We start from the raw sequence: 21587 nt of genomic DNA, 5'->3' as shown, positions 1-21587 counted from the left end.
TTTTTTTTTTTAAGATTTTGTTTATTTGACAGACAGAGATCACAAGTAGGCAGAGAGGCAGGCAGAGAGAGAAGAAGGGAAGCAGGCTCCCCGCTGAGCAGAAAGCCCCACGCAGGGCTCCATCCGAGGACCCTGGGATCATGACCTGAGCTGAAGGCAGAGGCTTTAACCCACTGACCCACCCAGGTGCCCCCAAATTTGTTCTTTTTTAGGACTGTTTGGCTAATCAGGGTCTCTTGCAATCGCATATGATTTGAGGATTGGCGTCTCCATTTCTGCAAAAATATCATTAGAATTTTGATAGAGATTGCATTGAATCTATAGATAGCTTTGGGGGCATATTGCCATATTAACAATGTTAAGTCTTCCAATCCATGGACACGGGGTGACTTTTGTTTTATTTATGTTTTATTTTTCTTTTTAAAGATTTTATTTATTATTTGACAGAGAGAGACACATCGAGATAGGGAACACAAGCAGGGGGAGTGGGAGAGGGAGAAGCAGGGCTCCCGCTGAGCAGAGAGCCTCTGGGATCATGACCTGAGCCAAAGGCAGAGGCTTAACGACTAAGCCACCCAGGCGCCCCTATTTATGTTTACTTTATTACGTCAGTGATCTGTAGTTCTCAGCGTAGAAGTCTTTCATTTCATTGGTTAAATTTGTACCTGGATACTTTACTCTTTTGGATGTCATTTTAAATGGAACTGTTTTCTTAATTTCCTTTTTGTAGGCGTCTGGCTCCCGCTCTCACAGCCATTGCAGTACATTGAGCTCCATAGAGACAGCGCCGGAGCAAGTGAGAGCCAGACAGGCACTGGGCGACTCTGTGCCTCGCTGAGGAAAATAGTTAATCATGGGCAAAGGAGATCCTAAGAAGCCGAGAGGCAAAATGTCATCATATGCATTCTTTGTGCAAACTTGCCGGGAGGAGCACAAGAAGAAGCACCCAGATGCTTCAGTCAACTTCTCAGAGTTTTCTAAGAAGTGCTCAGAAAGGTGGAAGACCATGTCTGCTAAAGAGAAAGGAAAATTTGAAGACATGGCAAAGGCTGACAAGGCCCGTTATGAAAGAGAAATGAAAACTTATATTCCCCCTAAAGGGGAAACAAAAAAGAAGTTCAAGGATCCCAATGCACCCAAGAGGCCTCCCTCGGCCTTTTTCTTGTTTTGTTCTGAGTATCGCCCCAAAATCAAAGGAGAACATCCAGGCCTATCCATTGGTGATGTTGCAAAGAAACTGGGAGAAATGTGGAATAACACTGCTGCAGATGACAAGCAGCCTTACGAAAAGAAGGCTGCTAAGCTGAAGGAAAAATATGAAAAGGATATTGCTGCATACCGAGCTAAAGGAAAGCCTGATGTGGCAAAAAAGGGAGTTGTCAAGGCTGAAAAGAGCAAGAAAAAGAAGGAAGAGGAGGAGGATGAGGAAGATGAAGAGGATGAGGAGGAGGAGGAAGATGAAGAAGAAGATGATGATGATGAATAAGTTGGTTCAGTTTTTTTTTCTTGTCTATAAAGCATTTAACCCCCCTGTACACAACTCACTCCTTTTAAAGAAAAAAATTGAAATGTAAGGCTGTGTAAGATTTGTACAGTGTCTTTTTTTGTATAGTTAACACACTACCGAATGTGTCTTTAGATAGCCCTGTCCTGGTGGGATTTTCAATAGCCACTAACCTTGCCTGGTACAGTATGGGGGTTGTAAATTGGCATGGAAACTTAAAGCAGGTTCTTGTTGGTGCACAGCACAAATTAGTTATATATGGGGATGGTAGTTTTTCATCTTCAGTTGTCTCTGATGCAGCTTCTACGAAATAATTGTTGTTCTGTTAACTGAATACCACTCTGTAATTGCAAAAAAAAAAAAGTTGCAGCTGTTTTGTTGACATTCTGAATGCTTCTAAGTAAATTTTTTTTTATTAAAAAAAATTTCCTTTTTGTATTGTTCATTGACGGCGTGTACAAACAATTGCTGTCTTTTCTTTTTTTTTTTTTAAGATTTTATTTATTTATTTGACAGAGAGAAATCACAAGTAGATGGAGAGGCAGGCAGAGAGAGAGATAGAGAGGGAAGAAGACTGCTTTGGGAAAGAGTCTGGTAGTTCCTCAGGAGGTTAAATATCTGTATAACCCAATAGTTCCAAAACTAGGTATGTATCCAAAAGACATGAAAGCATGTCCATACAAGAATCTGTTCACAAATGTTCACAGCAGCACTATTCACAATGACCAGAAGTGGAAGCAACCTAATGTCCATCAGAAATAAGAGGAATGAAGTACTGATTCATGCCATCACATCGGTAAACCTTGAGAAACATGATGCCAATTGAAAGAAACCAGTCACAAAGGGCAACATATTGTATTATTTCTTTACATGGAATGTTTGGAATAAGTAAATCTGCACAGACAGAAAGTAGACAGGTGGGAAGGTTCAGTCAAAATGGCAATAGCTAAGAAGTTTCTAGTGATTATGAAGATATTCTAAAACTGATTATGAAGATGGATTGTACAATTCTCTGAATATACCAATATCTACTAATTGCACACTTCAAATAGGTAAATAATATTATATGTGAATTATTTCAATAAAGCTGTTATTAAAAATAAGAATAAAGGGGTGCCTGGGTGGCTCAATGGGTTAAAACTCTGCCTTCGGCTCAGGTCATGATCTCAGGCTTCTGGATTGAGTCCCACATCGGGCTCTCTGCTCAGTGTGAGCCTGCTTCCCCCCCTCTCTGCCTGCCTCTGTGCCTACTTGTGATCTCTGTCTGTCAAATAAATAAATAAAAGTCTTAAAAAAATAAGAATAAAAAGATAAGCTATTGACTGGAGAAAATATTTGCAAATCACCTATCTGACAAAGGACTTGTATCTAGAATATAGGAATAAACCTGAAAATTGAATAGTAAGTAAAAAATTCAATCTTAAAGTGGTCAAAAGTAAACAGTAATTTTAAAACAGTAAACATAATAAACGGTAATAAACAGTAAATTTAACTAAGGGATTTACAGAAGGAAAATAAGAAAATGAAAGATGTTCAACATTATTAGCCACCAGGGAAATGAAATTAAAACCACAATGAGATATCACTACACACATATAAGAATGGCCAAAATGAGAAGTACTACCAAGACCATGTGCTGGGAAGAATGCGGTGGAACTAACGGATCACTTACCATGCTGAAGGTAATAAAATGATACAGACGCTCCGGAAACAGTTTGGTAGTTTCTTATAAAACTAAACATGCAATTACCATAAGAATTGTAATCTTGGGCATTTATCCTGGAGAAATAAGAGCTTAGCAGCCTAAGGTGATCTCTGAAAATGGTTCTTTCCTCACTTACCCAGAAAACCCTACAAAATCATGCAAATCAAGAAGTTCAAATCGTCATGTTCACTTTAAGAACATACATGAAACTGCCCAGGCCATCGAGGGTATGCATATCCAAGAAAGCACCAAGTATCTGAAAGATGTCCCTTTGCAGAAGCCATGTATACCATTCCCTCGCCACAATGGTGAAGTGGGTAGGTGTTCCCAGGCCAAACCCTGGTGCCAGACACAGGATTAGTGTCCCAAAAAGAGCACTGAGTTTTTACTGTATGTGCTTAAAAGTGCAGAGAATAATGCTGAATTTGGGTGTTTAGATGTACATTCTCTGGTCGTTCAGCACTTCCAGAGGAGCAGAGCCCCCAAGATGTGGCATAAAACTTACAGGGCTCATGGTCAAATTAAGCCATACATGTACTTTCCCTTGCATACTGAGAAAGAGCAGGTTACTTCTTTATTTTTTTTAATGATTGTATTTATTTATTTGACAGAGATCACAAGTAGGCAGAGAGGCAGGCAGGGGTGGGGGCGGGAAGCAGGCTCCCTGCTGGGCAGAGAGCCCAAGATGTGGGGCTCTATCCCAGGACCCTGGGATCATGACCCGAGCTGAAGGCAGAGGCTTTAACCCACTGAGCCACCCAGGTGCCCCGAGCAGATTATTTCTAAACCAGGAGAGGAGGTTGCTCAGAAGAAAAAGATATCATAGAAGAAACTTAAGAAACAAAAACTTAGACCCTGGGAATAAATTCTGTATAAGTAATGCAAATAAAAGTTAAAACACATACATGCAAATACTCATAACAGCTACATTCATATAGCCAAATGCCTTACACTCTGGTAAACTATTTAAATACTATGGGGGGCACCTGGGTGGCTCAGTGGGTTAAGCCGCTGCCTTCGGCTCAGGTCATGATCTCAGGGTCCTGGGGTCGAGTCCCGCATCGGGCTCTCTGCTCAGCAGGGAGCCTGCATCCCCCCCCCTCTCTCTCTGTCTGCCTCTCCATCTACTTGTGATTTCTCTCTATCAAATAAATAAATAAAATTAAAAAAAAATAAATACTATGGAATACTATTCAGCAATAAAAAGGAATAAACAATAGATACATGAAAACATGCAAGTTGTGTGAATCTCCAATGAGTTATGCTAAGTGGTGAAAGCCTATTTCAAAAAGTTTTATACTATATGGCTCCATTTATATTATATTCTGTATTATTCTGTATTATATGTATATTATTATATTTTTCTTTTTTAAAAAAAGATTTTATTTATTTGACAGAGATCACAAGTAAGCAGAGAGGCAGGCAGGGGTGGGGGGGGAAGCAGGCTCCCTGCTGAGCAGAGAGCCCAATGTGGGGCTCTATCCCAGGACCCTGGGATCATGACCCGAGCCGAAGGCAGAGGCTTTAACCCACTGAGCCACCCAGGCGCCCCTATTATATTTTTCGAGAGGCAAAATTTTCCAAATGGTGAACAGATTGTTTGTTACTAGGGGTTAAGGTTGGGGGCAGGAGGTAGAAGGATGTGCTTAGAAAAAGGCAACCTGAGGAATCCTTATATTGATGGAACTGTTTTTTATCTTGACTGTAGGGGAGGATTCACTAAGCTACACATGGGATAAAATTGTAGAGAGCTAGATACACAGACACACAAATGCATACACATGTACAAATAATTGCAAGTAAAATGGGGGGACTCTGAATAAGACTGGTGGTTGTGTCATAATTTATGGCTTATGAGAATGTGTGTGTATTGTGTATGTATGTATGAACATGGAATGTATGTATTTATTTGACGTCTAGGTTTCTCAATTTTCTGTTTTGTAAAGTGAAAGTAAAAAAAAGTCCACCTTGTGAGGTTTTCAGGGAAATTCAATAATGAACACATAAAATTCCTAGAACATCCTGGCTTTATTGAAGCATTATATAATTGTATGTAGGTATCAATAAACAGTATATATTGTTTCACATATTTACATTTTTTATATAAATGTTTCCCTACTATAGAATGTTTTCTTCAGTTTGTTTTGTTCATTCCCAAATTGGAAAGGAAAATGCAAACCTATCTCTGTTCACAGATGGCATGATCTTCTATGTAGAAAATCCTAAGGAATCTCAACAAAAAGCCAACTATTAAAGTTAACAAACAAATCCAACAAAGTTGAAGTGTAAGAAAGATCAAGATACAAAAATCAGTTGTGTTTCTGTATCTTAGCAGTGAACAATCTGGAAAGTAAATGAAGAAAACAATTCCATTATAATATTTCAAAAGAAGAAAATACTCAGGGATAAATTTCACCAAGAAGATACAATACTTGTACACTAACAACTATAAAATATTGCTAAAAGCAATTAAAGAAGAATAAAATAAACAGACTTCCCATGTTCGTGGAATGGAAGACTTAATATTATTAAGATTGCCATATTCCCCAAAGCAATCTACAGATTTAACACAATCCCTGTCAAAATACAAACTGCCTCTTTGTAGAAATGGAAAAGTGCATCCTAAAACCAATACGAAATTGCAAAGGACCCCGAATAGTCAAAATAATCTCCAAAAAGAACACAGTTGGTGGACTCACTATTTCCAATTTCAAAAATTACTACACAGGTATGGTAATGAAAAACTGTGGTATTGGCCCAAGGATAAACATATATGTTGGGTGAATAGAAATGGAAGTCCTGGATTAACCCATACATCTCTGGTGAATTGATTTTTTTAAAAGATTTTATTTAGTTATTTGACAGAGAGAGATCACAAGTAGGCAGAAAGACAGGCAGAGAGAGAGGAAGGGAAGCAGGCTCCCGGCCACGCAGAGAGCCCAATGCAGGGCTTGATCCCAGGACCCTGGGATCATGACCTGAGCCAAAGGCAGAGGCTTTAACCCACTGAGCCACCCAGGCACCCCTGGTGAATTGATTTTTGACAGTAGTGCCAAGACCGTTTAATATGTAAAATATTTTCAAAAAACTTGAAAGACCCTAAAAATCTTTTTTATTTGGATCTTTTTTAGAGATTTTATTTATTTATTTGACACAGAGAGAGAGATCACAAGTAGGCAGAGAGGCAGGCAGAGAGCCTGATGCAGGCCTTGATCCCAGGACACTGGGATCATGATCTGAACCAAAAGCAGAGGCTTAACCCACTAAGCCACCCAGGCAACCTGGATATTTTTTATTGTAAAGGAGTTTGTGCTTATCCAAGCAATACAAAAGGCCATTTCAAAGCAAGTTAATAATCTTTTGGCGGCAGGAGCTATTTCTTGGCTACTGAATATCTACTCTCCATTTCTTTCTTTCTTTTTTTTTTATAGATTTTGTTTATTTATTTGACAGGCAGATCACATGTAGGCAGAGAGGCAGGCAGAGAGAGAGGAGGAAGCAGGCTCCCTGCTGAGCAGAGAGCCCGATGCGGGGCCCGATCCCAGGACCCTGAGATCATGGCCTGAGCCGAAGGCAGAGGCCTAACCCACTGAGCCACCCAGGCACCCCTACTCTCCATTTCTTAGTAATACAACACTTATATTGTTGGGGCTGCATGATATGATATGATATGGTATGATATGATATGATATTTGTAATCAGGTAAAAAATACATTTCCCAGCCTCCTCTGCAATTACATGTTGTATCCAAATCCTCATCAATGAAAGTGAAGTGAAGCTATTGGATGGAACTTCTAGGATAGCTTCCCCTAAGAGGCAAAAACATCTTCTACCTTCCTTGCAGCACTGGGGACATGATGACCAGAGTACTGTCACCATCTTAGACCACAGGTAGCCTGGAGGATAGAAGCCACGGACAAGGATGGTGGAGCGGGAAGATGGAGGGAACCTGGATTGATGATTGTTGACCTGCTACCACACCAGATCCTGACTGTCTGTCTCTGAATTTGCTTTGTGTGATGCAAAACTACCCCCCGCCCAGTTTCTAATAAAATAATTAAGTTGGATCACTACCTCATATCACACACAGTGATGAACTCCCAAAGAATTAAAAACTTAAATGTAAAACATAAAACTATTTGAAGAAAAGAAATGGGATTTATTTCTATATTAGGGATTGGGAAGAATTTTTAACAGCACAAATCAGGGCACCTGAGTGGCTCAGTGGGGTAAGCCTCTGCCTTCAGCTTAGGTCATGATCTCAGGGTCCTGGGATGGAGCCCTGCATTGGGCTTTTTGCTCAGCTGGGAGCAGACTTCCCCTTCTCTCTCTGCCTGCCTCTCTGCCTACTTGTGATCTCAGTCTGTCAAATAAATTAAAAAAAAATTTTTTAAAGCATAAATCAACTTCAAGGCAGAAAATTATGAATTGGATTATATCAAAATTAAGGATTTTTGTTCAAAGAAGGCCAGCATAGGTTCAGGGGAAATATTTATAATGTGTATAACCAGCAAGTTTTACCTAGACTATACTAAGAACTACTGCAAGTAAACCAACACACAGAAAAACTAAAAGCAGGCAGAGGATTTGAAAATACAAGTTATTGAATAAGAAATTTAAAAAGTCAAAACATCTCTAAAAACTGTTTAGCCTCATTAGTAATCACAGAAATGCAGACTAAACTGAGATTTATACCCATCAGTTTGGCATACATTAGAAGATGTGATTATACTAGGTGTTGTCTAGGATGAGGGGAAATCAGAAATCTTCATTTCTAGCTGTTGGGTGTCATAGACTGCATCGACCCATTGGCAGAATCTGAGAAGGCTCATAAGTATATCCCTGTTGCCCAGCAATCCCCATCTAGAATATACTTATATACATACGTACATACACACATATCTGTTATAGACACTCATCCATTTCCATGATGGGATATACACACGAATGTTCATTGCAGCATTGTTTATGGTAGTGGGAAATTAAGACAGGCTGTGCATTCATCCCTATGAATGAAAAATAAAATACGATAGATGTGTATTCAGTATGAGAAATACTGAAGCAATTGGGCACATAGCAACATGGTTGTGTCTTTTAAAACAAGTGAGAACCTTGTGAAAAAAAAAAAGTTAAAAGGTAAGAAACAGAATGAAATCGATGGCAAAAGCCATGCATGTCAATTTAAAACATTTACATATATAAGACACACTGTGTTTTACAAGGGTACAATTAGACCCAGACGCTTCGCATGTCAGCCACATTCAGTGCCCATGAATGTGGAGCGGAATGAGAGTAGGGACTGAGAATAAAGTAGAAAATAAAATAAAATAAGATTAAATTAAATCAAAGTAAGAGAAGACTTACAGAGTCCGATGATGACAGTTGGTGTAATAGTCCAGGAGAGGCCATCATTTACTGAATTCCCCATTTTTGTTCATTGAGATTCGATTTTTCATGAGTGTGGACTTTGTAGTAAATTAGACCTGATTTAAGTTTCTCTTTGCTTAGATGAGTAATATAATACCTGAGCCTTAGTTCCTTTTTTTTTTTTTTAAAGATTTTTTAAAAAGATTTTATTTATTTACTGGACAGAGAGAGAGATCACAAGTAGGCAGAGAGGCAGGCAGAGAGAGAGAAGGAAGCAGGCTCCCCGCTGAGCAGAGAGCCCAATGCAAGTCTCAATCCGAGGACCCTGAGATCATGACCTGAGCCGAAGGCAGAGGCTTAACCCACTGAGCCACCCACGCACCCCTGAGCCTTAGTTTCTTATAAAGTAGGAATAAAACCCGCCCGGTGTGGTCATTGTGACAATGTTTGTAAACTGCTGAGCACAGTGTCTGGCATAAGTCAGCAGGCAGCGCTAATGAGTGAGACCCTTGCCTGAGACTATGGGATGGAGAGCCCCAGTCAACAGGGGCCGGGGCCATCCTGCTCACCCCTGGACACCACAGGCACCTGGCATGTGGTGAACCCTCAGTGACCAGTCCTTTGCATGACGTGGTTTCTAAGTCTGCAGTTTCTGGGATAATGTATCTTCCATGACATCTAATGACCTGACGAGGTTACCAGTCACCTTTTATGTACTGATTTAGTATCGTTCATAAGTGATTACTCTTCACACAGCATGGTGGTAGCATCGAAGGCTCATACCCCTGACTCGTGGGTTACGTTAGGGCCAGAGATAGTGGGAATCACTTCTCCTCTTCTCCTCCCCCAAAAACACTCAAGGATGGCTTCTCCCAGATGATGCGTCCAAAACCCTTACCACTTCTCTGTAGGATGGCTCGTTTATGCTCAGTGCAGAAGCAAACACTGAAGTCACTGATGTTTAACACTAAGCACATCATACAATCACTTCCTGCTCAGTTAACTCATCTCTTGAGTGGTGACCAGACCACCTGCTCCAACTGCCATAAAAAGCATTTTAAAGATTTTATTTTTAAGCAATCTCTACACCCACAGCGGGACTCAACCTCACAACCATGAGATCAGGAGTCCCATGCTCTACCAACTGAGCCAGCTCAGCGCCCCAGAAAGCATTTTAAAAACTGAGCTGGATGGGGCACCTGGGTGGCTCAGTGGGTTAAAGCCTCTGCTTTCGGCTCAGGTCATGATCTCAGGGTCCTGGAATCGAGCCCCACATGGGGCTCTCTGACCAGCAGGGAGCTTGCTTCCATTCCTGTCTCTTTGCCTGCCTCTCTGCCTACTTGTGATCTCTGTCTGTCAAATAAATAAATGAAATCTTAAAAAAAAAAAAAAACCTGAGCTGGAGCATATGAAAGTAAGTTGAAAGGGATACAGTAACATCACTGGTCATTAGTTAATGAATGTGGTTATTCTTATTACTATTAAATTAGTAATATATCTTTGGGGTCGAACTGAGGTGAAAGATGGAGTGGGTTCTTCAGAGACAGACTTTTCCCTATATGCTGGCCACGCAAATGCTTTGTGCCAATTACCTATGGGGAATGGAAGTGCCCTCTTGGGCTCTGCAGAATGAGCCTGAGTCAGCTGGGCTTCCAGGTGGCAGAGCCCGTGCTGCCAGGGCCAGCCCCAAGGTTAAAAGACTGTGCTCCCAACTAGTGGGCAGGGAAGCACAGGCACAGAGCCTCCTCCCTAATTCCTCTCTCTCTCTCTCTCTCTCTCTCTCCTACTTGGCCCACCAGGGACAGCATGACGGATTTGGCAGAGTCCTGAAGCCAAAGGTATATTCTCGTGAACCATCCACAGACTTTTATTAACAGAGACTTCAGGGTTTATGACAGACAAAATGGGAACCAAGATGGGGAAAGGAAAGAGAGTGTGAAGTGAATGGCTTTTTAAAGGTGCTGATTTGGAATCTTCCCACAGAAAAAGTGTTGGAGGTGACATGGCTTTACAGCCCCAAGGCCATGTGTGACCTTCTCTATCAGCTGAGCGAAGATAGGAGGCAAACATATTTGAACCGTGAAGGGAAGTTTGAAAACTACAAGTGAAGAACTCTTTAACAAAGTCATTTGTAAAATGGTCCAGGAGAGAAGCTGGGAAATTCTTAATCCGATGAGAATAACAAAAACAAAATACTTCAGTGCGCACTTGACTCCTAGGATCAGAATCCTCAGCATGAGAAGGTCCTGGAAGACTTGGTTATAGTCCAGTGCCCTTAGGCATGCAAATCTCTAGGCACATCTCTCTCTCTTGCCAAGGAAATTACCCATATTTTATCATGCTGAAACCTAAAAAGGTCCAGTCATAATTTCTCTTGTTTTTAATTTAAGCCTATATTCCTTTTCAGAGGAAAACACCTGTTGTGCAATCACATCTATTAAATCCTCATTATTGTGAAGACATTAAGTGGAAGAGAAAGCAAAGTCAAACCTCCCTTCAACCACTTGTTAAACGAACTGATGTCTTCACTATTCTCTGTGGGAACAATTGTCTCCTGCTTCCTCCTCTGTAAAAATCCGCACAGGCTCCATGTCTTTTAAGCCATCAGGCAAATCAGGTAAGACCTTCCACTAAGCAACTGGCCAGGCACTGCAGGGCAGGAGGCTTCCCTCCTGGTCCTCACGTCAAACACTCTGCTTTCCCTTTGGTGGCACCCACTGCAAACTGCTGTCACCTTGCAGATAGAGGTGGCCTGGAGAGCTTTCCTGGACACCATGCTTATCCAGCCATCTCCATTCTGAGTCGGTGGTATTCGGTTGGTATCCCTAAGTGACATGCTGCCTTATGTCTAGCCCTTTTCCTATTTTGTGAGATCCTGGGCTCGTTAGAACTGCTGCCACCAGATCCAGGCTCATGATCTGTGCAGCCCAGACTTCTGTTCTAACAGCAGCTTCAAAATCAACTATAAGGGAGACTGGTTGTCTCCCCTGATATGAACGTCAAAAGTTGAAGTCCCCTTCAGACAGCATTTATTCCCTTAATTTCTCTCAATAACTGTTTCTTAAAGTTCAATATTTTAAAACTGGGATGCCCCTTAGGCATTACAATTTCCATCATTTTAGTTTGAACTCTGCCACCTTTTTGGTTTACTGGTCCTATTTTATCTCTTTTAAGATTCAAACTCACTTATATCTCATTCTTGAATTCTAAGATTTAGGGAAAAAATCCTGTTCATCTGATCAAATACCTTAAATTTTCTTTAAAAAAAAAAAGATTTTATTTATTTATTTGACAGAGAGAGACAGAGATCACAAGTAGGCAGAGAGGCAGGCTCCCCCCTGAGCAGGGACCCTGGGATCATGACCTGAGCTGAAGGCAGAGACTTAACCCACTGAACCACCCAGGCGCCCCAGATACCTTAAGCTTTCTGCCTGGAGAGATTTTGTTTGTATTTCACCTTAGACTTCATCCATCTAGACAAATTTGTTTTGTTTTGTTTGAGGTTCTCCTTGCCATTCTCCCGCAATGTTACTCTCCACTGAAAACCCCTTTCCCATTCTGACCATGTCCTTAAGAAAGATTAACTTAGGGGCGCCTGGGTGGCTCAGTGGGTTAAGCCGCTGCCTTCGGCTCAGGTCATGATCTCAGGGTCCTGGGATCGAGTCCCGCATCGGGCTCTCTGCTCAGCAGGGAGCCTGCTTCCCCCTCTCTCTCTCTGCCTGCCTCTCCATCTACTTGTGATTTCTCTCTGTCAAATAAAAAAAAAAAAAAAAAGATTTAAAAAAAAAAAAAAAGAAAAAAAGAAAGATTAACTTAGAACATCCATGCAAGAGAGTCAGGCACAAACAGCCCTCAAGAATGTCATTGCCAGCCTTCTCCCAAATAAAGGAAATACTTCAAACATGTCTTAAAAACTTCTCTACCAGGAATGGGAATTTAGAATTGGGTTTGTTTCTCTGCTTTTTTTTTTTTAAGATTTTATGTATTTATTTGACAGAGAGAAATCACAAGTAGATGGAGAGGTAGGCAGAGAGAGAGAGGGAAGCAGGCTCCCTGCTAAGCAGAGAGCCCGATGCAGGACTCGATCCCAGGACTCTGAGATCATGACCCGAGCCGAAGGCAGCAGCTTAACCCACTGAGCCACCCAGGTGCCCCTGTTTCTCTGCTTTTGATGATGCACTTTCCCTTCACTGCTCAGGCTAGTATTAAAGTAAGGCTTGGACTCCGAGAGCATGCTGTCTCAAACCGGGAACGCCAGTGGCTCTGGAGCAGTTGGCATGACAGGAGGTGGCCAACCCCAATTCCAGATGTGGCACCTAGTCCACGAGTGGTCCGTTGAGAGTTGTGAAATTCGGAGGAGGAGCAGGTAGAAAACTGGGTGACGGTGGGCGATTACAGTATCTGGGATTCTCTTTGACACACAAGTCTCAGCTGTTTTTCTCAATATCCTTAGCATTCAAACCACATTCACCAGCAGGCCATGAGGACCATCTGCGCATCATATAAGCCACTCCTGAAAACCATTCTGTACTCAGACAACCTCCATCTGGCTGTTCCCCTGCCAAAAGTGGCCCATAAATGGCACACCCTTTGAGATCACTATTGTTCTGTCTAGGCCCCTCTTAAAATGCCAGGAGTGCAGGATCGATTTAACCTTCCCAGATTATGAGAGAAACAGGAACCAGGGAAAGAGACCCTCTGAGGGAGGAGGACAAACTGAAGGGCAGCCCAGTTGCTGAATTCAAACTTGAAGTTGCAGTCCTGTTGGCTTGGGGAGTGTGTCGGGCTCAGACCACTCCCCACTCAGAATCTAGCTGATCCTGCATTTTCTTCTGTTCTTTCTGGTGACTGAGGCTGATCGCTTCCCACTCTAGGTATGGTTTTTCCTTTTTTGCTTTGGCTGGTTTGTTCCTGGGCTGAACACCAGTCTGTGTGAATAGAGCCCGGTCTGAAATTCTGGCATCCCTGAGCAGCCACAAAACAACAGCCACCCAAATGTCACACAGTTTATGGAAAGAAATGGGCAGTGTCTGCCTGTTTCTTTCCCCTCTGTGGGTACAAGAGTAGAAGCACTTCTGCTAGCCAGAGGTATGAGACGGATTTCAGAACGAACTCTGGGTTAGAAAGATGAGCCGGCTATCAGATGGTAAGTCTGTTCCTCTGAATCCTTAGGTTTTAAATGAAAAGGACAAGTAGTTAAAACTTTGCTTGATGTGTAAGGTAAAGCTCTGCCTGAAGGAGGGTTGAAAAGTTCTCTGAGGAAAAAAAGTTCTCTGAAATCCTTTATCATCCCTGACTTGATAGAGGGATGCTACTTGCCCATTATTAATGAGGCCTATTTTTTTTAAAGTTAATATTTGTTTTATTCATTTTTATTGTGTTATGATAGTTACCATACAGTACATCATGTTTTTGTTGTTGTTTGTTTGTTTTTATTTTGGCCAAACTTTTTATTTAGTATTCTGTAGTTGCTTAAGGCACACTTAAATGGTCTTCTTTGGGGAGGGGAAATAGAAGGTTCTTGTAGATTCCCAAGGAAATGTCAGACAAAATACGACCAGCATTATTCAGTTGTTTTTTTGGATTTATAGGGTGAAAAGCACTTTCCTTACATAAGCATCTGATCTCAGGTTTTTCATACAAAGAATATGGAGATTTCACTTTGAAGACACTCTGAAATCCTGAAAGTAGCATGCCCCGACCATCCTCTAATAGCTAGCTTGTTTGTATAGCAGAAGGATGCACCTCTCCATTTTAGATGGCTAGATGTTTGTGGAAGATCTTAGAATTGCTTTGCTTCATTTACTGGGAAAAATCAGATATAGGAATTGGCCTAAAAGGGACACTTTTAACTTGAAAAATTACAACACTAGTACACAAGTCAAGTACTTAACACATTTAACATTTGCTTATCGATAGTAATGTCATAAAGCCAAATAAGATTAAAGAGGTTTTACGTTTTTACCCTTAGAAGAACATAAAAATTATGGAAGGGGAACTTAAACAGGAAATTTTTAAAAGGTAACACAATTTTCCCTTTTAGTAGTCCTTGAATAGTTATGACAGAAAAAGTTCCACTTTTTTGTTTGTTTCTTTGAACAGGAATTTTGGTCCAAAGTTTTGTTTGGGGTGTGTGTGTGTGTGTGTGTGTTTAAAGATTGTATTTATTTATTTGACAGAGAGAGAGAGAGAGAGAGAGATCACAAGTAGGCAGAGAGGAAGACAGAGAGAGGGGGGAAGCAGGCTCCCCACTGAGCAGAGAACCCAATGCAGTGCTCGATCCCAGGACCCTCAGATCATGACCTGAGCCAAAGACAGGGGCTTAACCCACTGAGCCACCCAGGCACCCCTTTGTTTGTTTTTAATATCTGCTCCTGCCTCTTCCTCTATTGGATTGGCTTTCTCCACAGCCACCACCTCTTGGTGCTCCATGGCTTGAATTGCTGTAGGAATCATGTAGAGGAGGGTACCCCCTTTCCACAGAAGGGAGAAGCCGTCTTTCCTGTCTGCCAGCCCAATCACGACCACTTGAGTAGAGATCACTTCGGCTGCTTGAGTAACTGTCTCAACTTCCACCATATCTGTCACATGAGCTGCTGTAATCATCATAGCGACTGATTCCACCATAAGATGGTGGGGCCCTTGTGTAGATGGAGCACTATATGAGTTACCATAACTCTCTTACGAATCTCTGTAGGAACCTCCACTTGGATGATCTGAATAGTCACGATCACAACCATAGCCATCTCTATCACTGTAGCCTCTTGACGGGTAGTCATCACGTGAACTAGAATGACCATAATCATGGGAAGTATATTCTCTCGGTGGTGGCGCATAATCCCTTGTATCATGACAACTTGGGTAGTCTCAGCTTGAATAGCTGTCTTTAGTAGAGTATCATTAGTTTTGATATAGTGTTCCGTGATTCATTGTTTGCATATAAGACCCAGTGCACCATGCAGTCCGTGCCCTCCTTAATACCCATCAACAGGCTTACCTCCCCCCACCCCTTCTCTTCTAAAACCCTCCGTTTGTTTTCTGGAGTCCATAGTCTCTCATGGTTCATCTCCCACTCCAATTTCTCCCTCTTCATTATTTCCTTCTCCTAATATCCTCCATGCTATTCCTTATGTTCCACAAATAAGTGAAACCATATGATAATTTACTTTCTCTGCTTGACTTATTTCACTCAGCATCATCTCCAGTTCCATCCATCAGGATGCAAAAGTTGGGTATCCATCCTTTCTGATGGCTGAGTAATACCCCATTGTGTATATGGACCACATCTTCTTTATCCATTTGTCTGCTGAAGGGCATCTTGGCTCTTTCCACATTTTGGCTGTTGTGGACATTGCTGCTATGAACATTGGGTGCATATGGCCCTTCTTTTCATGACATCTGTATCTTTGGGATAAAGACTCAGTGGTACAATTGCTGTGTCATAGGGAAGCTCTATTTTTAATTTTTTGAGGAAACTCCACACTGTTTTCCAAAGTGGCTGTACCAATTTGCATTCCCACCAACAGTGTAAGAGGGCTCCCCTTTCTCTACAACTTCTCCAACATTTGTTGTTTCTTGCCTTGTCAATTTTTGCAAGGCCTAATTTTTTTTTAAAACTCTTCTTTTGGGGGACGCCTGGGTGGCTCAGTTGGTTAAGCGGCTGCCTTCGGCTCAGGTCATGATCCCAGCGTCCTGGGATCGAGTCCCACATCGGGCTCCTTGCTTGGCAGGGAGCCTGCTTCTCCCTCTGCCTCTAGCCTGCCACTCTGTCTGCCTGTGCTTGCGCTCTGTATCTCTCTCTCTAACAAATAAATAAAAATCTTTAAAAAAAAAAAAAACAAAAAAAAACCTCTTCTTTTGGGGTACCTGGGTGGCTCAGTGGGTTAAGCCGCTGCCTTCAGCTCGGGTCATGATCTCAGGGTCCTGGGATCGAGTCCCACATCGGGCTCTCTGCTCGGCAGGGAGCCTGTTTCCTCCTCTCTCTCTCTCTCTGCCTGCCTCTCTGCCTACTTGTGATCTCTCTATGTCAAATAAATAAATAAAATCTTTAAAAAAAATAAAATAAAACTCTTCTTTTTTTAAAAAGATTTTATTTATTTATTTGACAGAGAGAAATCACAAGTAGATGGAGAGGCAGGCAGAGAGAGAGGGAAGCAGGCCCCCTGCCGAGCAGAGAGCCCGATGCGGGACTTGATCCCAGAACCCTGAGATCATGACCTGAGCCAAAGGCAGCAGCTTAACCCACTGAGCCACCCAGGCGCCCCTGCAAGGCCTAATTTTTATTTGTGAGATGTTAAGAGCTACTCCATGGGGATGATGGTTATATATCTCAAAAGATCAAGGGTACCCTCCAAAATCTTCCAGTTTCCTTTACCAATAATGGGTACCCACTAACTCTTTTAACCCCCTATGCATAACTGCTGTTTATTTCCTTAGCCTGTTCCACCTAACTTTACTGAGGCTTATGTGAAGTTTGTTTATCCTGCCTTTACCTCCTCCTAACTTACATGTTTGTGTCTTCTGTATTTGGTGAATTATTGACTCTTTTCACTTTTTTCATGATTTTATAGACTCATCATGTTCTTCTTCAAACTTCTTTTTTTTATTTTTTTTTATTTTTTTTTTAAAGATTTTATTCATTTATTTGACAGAGAGATCACAAGTAGACAGAGAGGCAGGCAGAGAGAGAGAGAGGGAAGCAGGCTCCCTGCCGAGCAGAGAGCCCGATGCGGGGCTCGATCCCAGGACCCTGAGATCACGACCTGAGCCGAAGGCAGAGGCTTAACCCACTGAGCCACCCAGGTGCCCCAAAACTTCTTTTTTTTAGACCAGGAGTTTTCACCAAGAATGGGAAGGATTTGGAAGAGAGGGGAGATGTTTATCAGCAACTTCTGCAGAGCTTTTCCAAATAGAGTGAGTCCGCTTCCCTCTCCCATGAACATATAAAAACCTTGGCTGGGGAAATGTGTATTTTTTTAAAAGGTTTTATTTATTTATTTGGCAGACAGATCACAAGTAGGCAGAGAGGCAGGCAGAGAGTGGAGGAAGCAGGCTCCCTGCTGAGCAGACAACCCAATGCGGGGTCAATCCCAGGGCCTTGGGATCATGACCTGAGCTGAAGGCAGAGGCTTTAACCCACTGAACCACCCAAGCGCCCCGGGAAATGTGCATTTTAAGAATTTCTACATGTGGGACGCCTGGGTGGCTCAGTTGGTTGGACGACTGCCTTCGGCTCAGGTCATGATCCTGGAGTCCCGGGATCGAGTCCCACATCGGGCTCCCAGCTCCATGGGGAGTCTGCTTCTCTCTCTGACCTTCTCCTCGTTAATGCTCTCTCTCACTGTCTCTCTCTCAAGTAAATAAATAAAATCTTTAAAAAAAAAAAGAATTTCTACATGTAATTCTAATGGTCAACTCCCTCTACCCTGTTGTGACCGCTGTGCTAAAGGTCCCTAATCTTTTTGTTCTTCATAAGGCACTTTTTTCAATGCAACAATAACTCACGTTTGCCATTCGATGGAATAAAGTTTCCATTCATGTGGGACTGACAGTTGTTGGGGATTGCAGTGAACATGTGCAGTCACAAAAATTAAATTGGTACTTACATATGACGCCCAGAAAACTGTTAGACTCTCTCTGATGCAGAGCAGACTTATCTACTTTGCTTTTTTAACTTGCTTTTCTCTCAGTGGTTTTCCCTGGACAGATCCCTCAAGTGACTGACAGCAACCAGAATGGCAGATTCCAACTACAGCTTCTCGGAGGGCTTCATTCTGATGGGCGTATCTGACCATCCTCAGCTGGAGATCATCTTTTTCATAGTCATTCTCTTCTCTTACTTGCTGACCTTGCTTGGGAACTCAACCATTATCCTACTTTCCTGCCTGGATGCCCGGCTCCACACTCCCATGTACTTCTTCCTCAGCAACCTCTCGTCCCTAGACCTTGCTTTTACTACTAGCTCGGTCCCCCAAATGCTGATCAACTTATGGGGACCAGACAAGACCATAAGCTATGGAGGCTGTGTGACCCAGCTCTACGTTTTCCTCTGGCTGGGGGCTACCGAGTGCATTCTGCTTGTGGTGATGGCATGGGACCGCTATGTGGCAGTTTGCCGCCCTCTGCACTACACCACCGTGATGAACCCTCGGCTGTGCTGGCTGTTGGCTGCCATTGCATGGTTGGGTGGCTTGAGCAACTCTCTGATCCAGTCGACGTTCACTCTGCAGCTCCCATTATGTGGGCACCGGAAGGTGGACAGCTTCCTGTGTGAGGTGCCTGCCATGATCAAACTGGCCTGTGGAGACACGAGTCTCAATGAGGCTGTGCTCAATGGTGTCTGCACCTTCTTCACTGCTGTCCCTCTGAGCGTCATCCTGATCTCCTACTGCTACATAGCTCAAGCAGTCCTGAAGATCCGCTCGGCGGAGGGACAGAGAAAGGCCTTTAATACGTGCCTCTCCCACCTGGTGGTGGTGTTACTCTTCTATGGCTCAGCTATCTATGGCTATCTCCTTCCAGCTAAGACCAGCAGCCAGGATCAGGGCAAATTCATTTCCCTCTTCTACTCTGTGGTCACACCAATGGTGAACCCTCTCATCTACACTCTAAGAAACAAGGAGGTAAAGGGAGCACTAAGGAGGCTGCTGGGAAAGGGACGAGAACTTGGCTGAGAGAAGGGAAAACTCCCATCATCATTTAACTCCTCTTCCTCTTCTGCCTTTATCTCATTCTCACTCTGTCCTGATGAATATGAGGAGAGCCAGCCCTAGTGCAACCAAGATATATTCCCCAAAACCCTAAGCTGCAAAGATATGGTTAGTTGTTTCTAATATTCTGTGCTTATGTACTAAAAATCCTGTGGACTACAGATAACGATAGATCTTAGGTGAGTCTCATCAACAGCTCAGAGGTTGTTGACTCAGTACAGACATAGCTCACTGTCTTGTTGTACACATGTTATTATATGTTATTTATTACACGTAATAATATTACTTTTCTATTTGTAAAAAATTAAGCACTTTAAAAGGCAGCTCCACTTGAAATATCCTTATATAATGATATCATTCCATAAAATAATCAGAATTGATTAATAGTAAATGAAAACTCAAACAGTTCACCTTTGTACCTATCCATTCCCCCATCTTTCTCAATCTCTTTTTGCCTCTTCTCAGTATTTCAGTCTATCTACCCATACTTTCTTTTTTTTAATTTTTTAAAAGATTTTATTTATTTATTTGAGAGAGAGACAGTGAGAGAGAACATGAGCGAGGAGAAGGTCAGAGAGAGAAGCAGACTCCCTGTGGAGCTGGGAGCCCGATGCGGGACTCGATCCCAGGACTCCGGGATCATGACCTGAGCCGAAGGCAGTCGTCCAACCAACTGAGCCACCCAGGCGTCCCCCGTACTTTCTTTTTTAAAAAAGATTTTATTTATTTATTTGAGAGAGAAAGAGAGAGAGAGAGTGCACAAGCTGGGGGGAGGGGCAGAGGGAGAGGGAGAAGTAGACTCCCCACTGAACAGGAATCCCGACACAGTGCTCGGTCGCAGGACCCTGGAATCATGTTCTGAGCTGAAGCCAGACGTCCAACTGACTGAGCCACCCAGGTGCCCTTGTTAACTAATACTTCTTATCCATATGTTCCTTTGTCATCTTGTTTATCTTCCTTATGTCTACATGCCATCTTCTGCTTCATCTAATATTTAATGAGGAAAAAAGAAAGACTCTTTTCCTTTCAATTAAACCTTTTTATTTAAATTTCCTCCTCCAAAGTCCCAGCCATGATATTTGTTATCAGCATTTGGATATGTTATATAATTGCTGGATTATGGGATGCTCTGAGATTCTTTAAGCAAGTTTAGGATCCCAGTAAAGATCAATCTCTCCATAAAGCATGTCCCCTGCCTCAAGTTCTGTTTTTGTTTTTTTTTTCAATCTTAACATTACTGGAATTCAGCAATCAGTCCAGCACACCATGAGTCAACTTGAGGAACACAGGTATTAGAATTAGAATGCCAATATGTGATATAGCACACTAGAATTGCCATGGGAATACATACATACTACCATATTTCATGTACTCTTTCCTTAGAGAAACTGGGTTAGTATGAGTAAGTTGTTTAGCAACTACATTTCCAAAGAAAAGGAAATCAATAGTTTTAGGACTATTTTCAGAAGAGTGATATACTTTATGTATATCACTCCACAACACTTAAACACATGTCTCATACGTAGAAGATGCTCAATAAATATTTAGTGAAATGAATTAAGCCCCACACATTTTCACACTATGAACTAAACTTGTGAAATGAAGGATTTTTATGTTTACTACTTTGGAGCTACCCTGTCTCTTGGACAGTGCCAAACAAAAAGTGACAAATATCCACCTTGAACATATCTATAATGCCCCCTCCAAATAAATCTAGTTATGTTATTGTTCTGAATTGGTTTTTCCAGTTGTAATCCGAGCCATGACCTATATTAATGATTTTCCACTCAGTAATATTTCAAGTGTGTCTCCAGATCTAACCAAGTACTGGCATTATCTTGGTGTATTTATCAAACTACAGAGACTTGCAGGTTCAAATTTTTTATTAAAAAGCAAGCTTAGAGTACACGAAGTTCTCAGAAGGTAGGGTCAGAATGACTAAACTCCTACGTTAATATATAAACCAGAATGGCAGTGGATTAATTTATGAGAACCAAGGAAACTGAACAGTCATATCTTCTAGGCAAGTCATTTAAATTGCTAAGTAACTTGGAAGGAAATAGGAAAATAAAGAGGGAATCCTTAAACACTTTGGAGTAATGAAGAACTTCCCATCAAAATTACAGAATATTTTTAATCTAACGTGGAGTTAGAGTCATAGTAAAACACAGGGGACTGGAGGAGAAAAAGCGAATTGTCATATTTGCCGTTTTCCACAATCATTCTGCTCTCTTTCCTAAAATGTAGCTGTCTAGTTACTCTGCGCTCTAAGTAGGGACACAGCAGATAACAGAAAAGTCAT

At 42.0% G+C, this 21587-nt stretch overlaps 2 protein-coding genes across 2 annotated transcripts; both read left to right on the top strand.

The window, feature by feature from the left end:
* The first annotated feature begins 742 nt into the window (after positions 1 to 742).
* Positions 743 to 1907, top strand: LOC132027238 (high mobility group protein B1-like). The gene has a single exon (XM_059415986.1). The coding sequence runs from the start codon at positions 854 to 856 to the stop codon at positions 1484 to 1486; it is 633 nt and encodes a 210-aa protein (XP_059271969.1). The 5' UTR covers positions 743 to 853; the 3' UTR covers positions 1487 to 1907.
* A 16403-nt stretch (positions 1908 to 18310) lies between these two features.
* Positions 18311 to 19249, top strand: LOC132027237 (olfactory receptor 2C1). The gene has a single exon (XM_059415985.1). It carries the CDS (start codon positions 18311 to 18313, stop codon positions 19247 to 19249), a length of 939 nt encoding a protein of 312 aa, XP_059271968.1.
* The last annotated feature ends 2338 nt before the right edge of the window (positions 19250 to 21587 follow it).

This window comes from Mustela nigripes, chromosome 11 (genome assembly GCF_022355385.1).
Source record: "Mustela nigripes isolate SB6536 chromosome 11, MUSNIG.SB6536, whole genome shotgun sequence".
NCBI lineage: Eukaryota > Metazoa > Chordata > Mammalia > Carnivora > Mustelidae > Mustela > Mustela nigripes.
This window is presented reverse-complemented; position numbering and strand designations above follow the sequence as displayed.

Excerpts from the sequence above, each read along its gene's own strand:
- LOC132027238 (XM_059415986.1), top strand. The coding sequence starts at position 854 with ATGGGCAAAGGAGATCCTAAGAAGCCGAGAGGCAAAATGTCATCATAT.
- LOC132027237 (XM_059415985.1), top strand. The coding sequence starts at position 18,311 with ATGGCAGATTCCAACTACAGCTTCTCGGAGGGCTTCATTCTGATGGGC.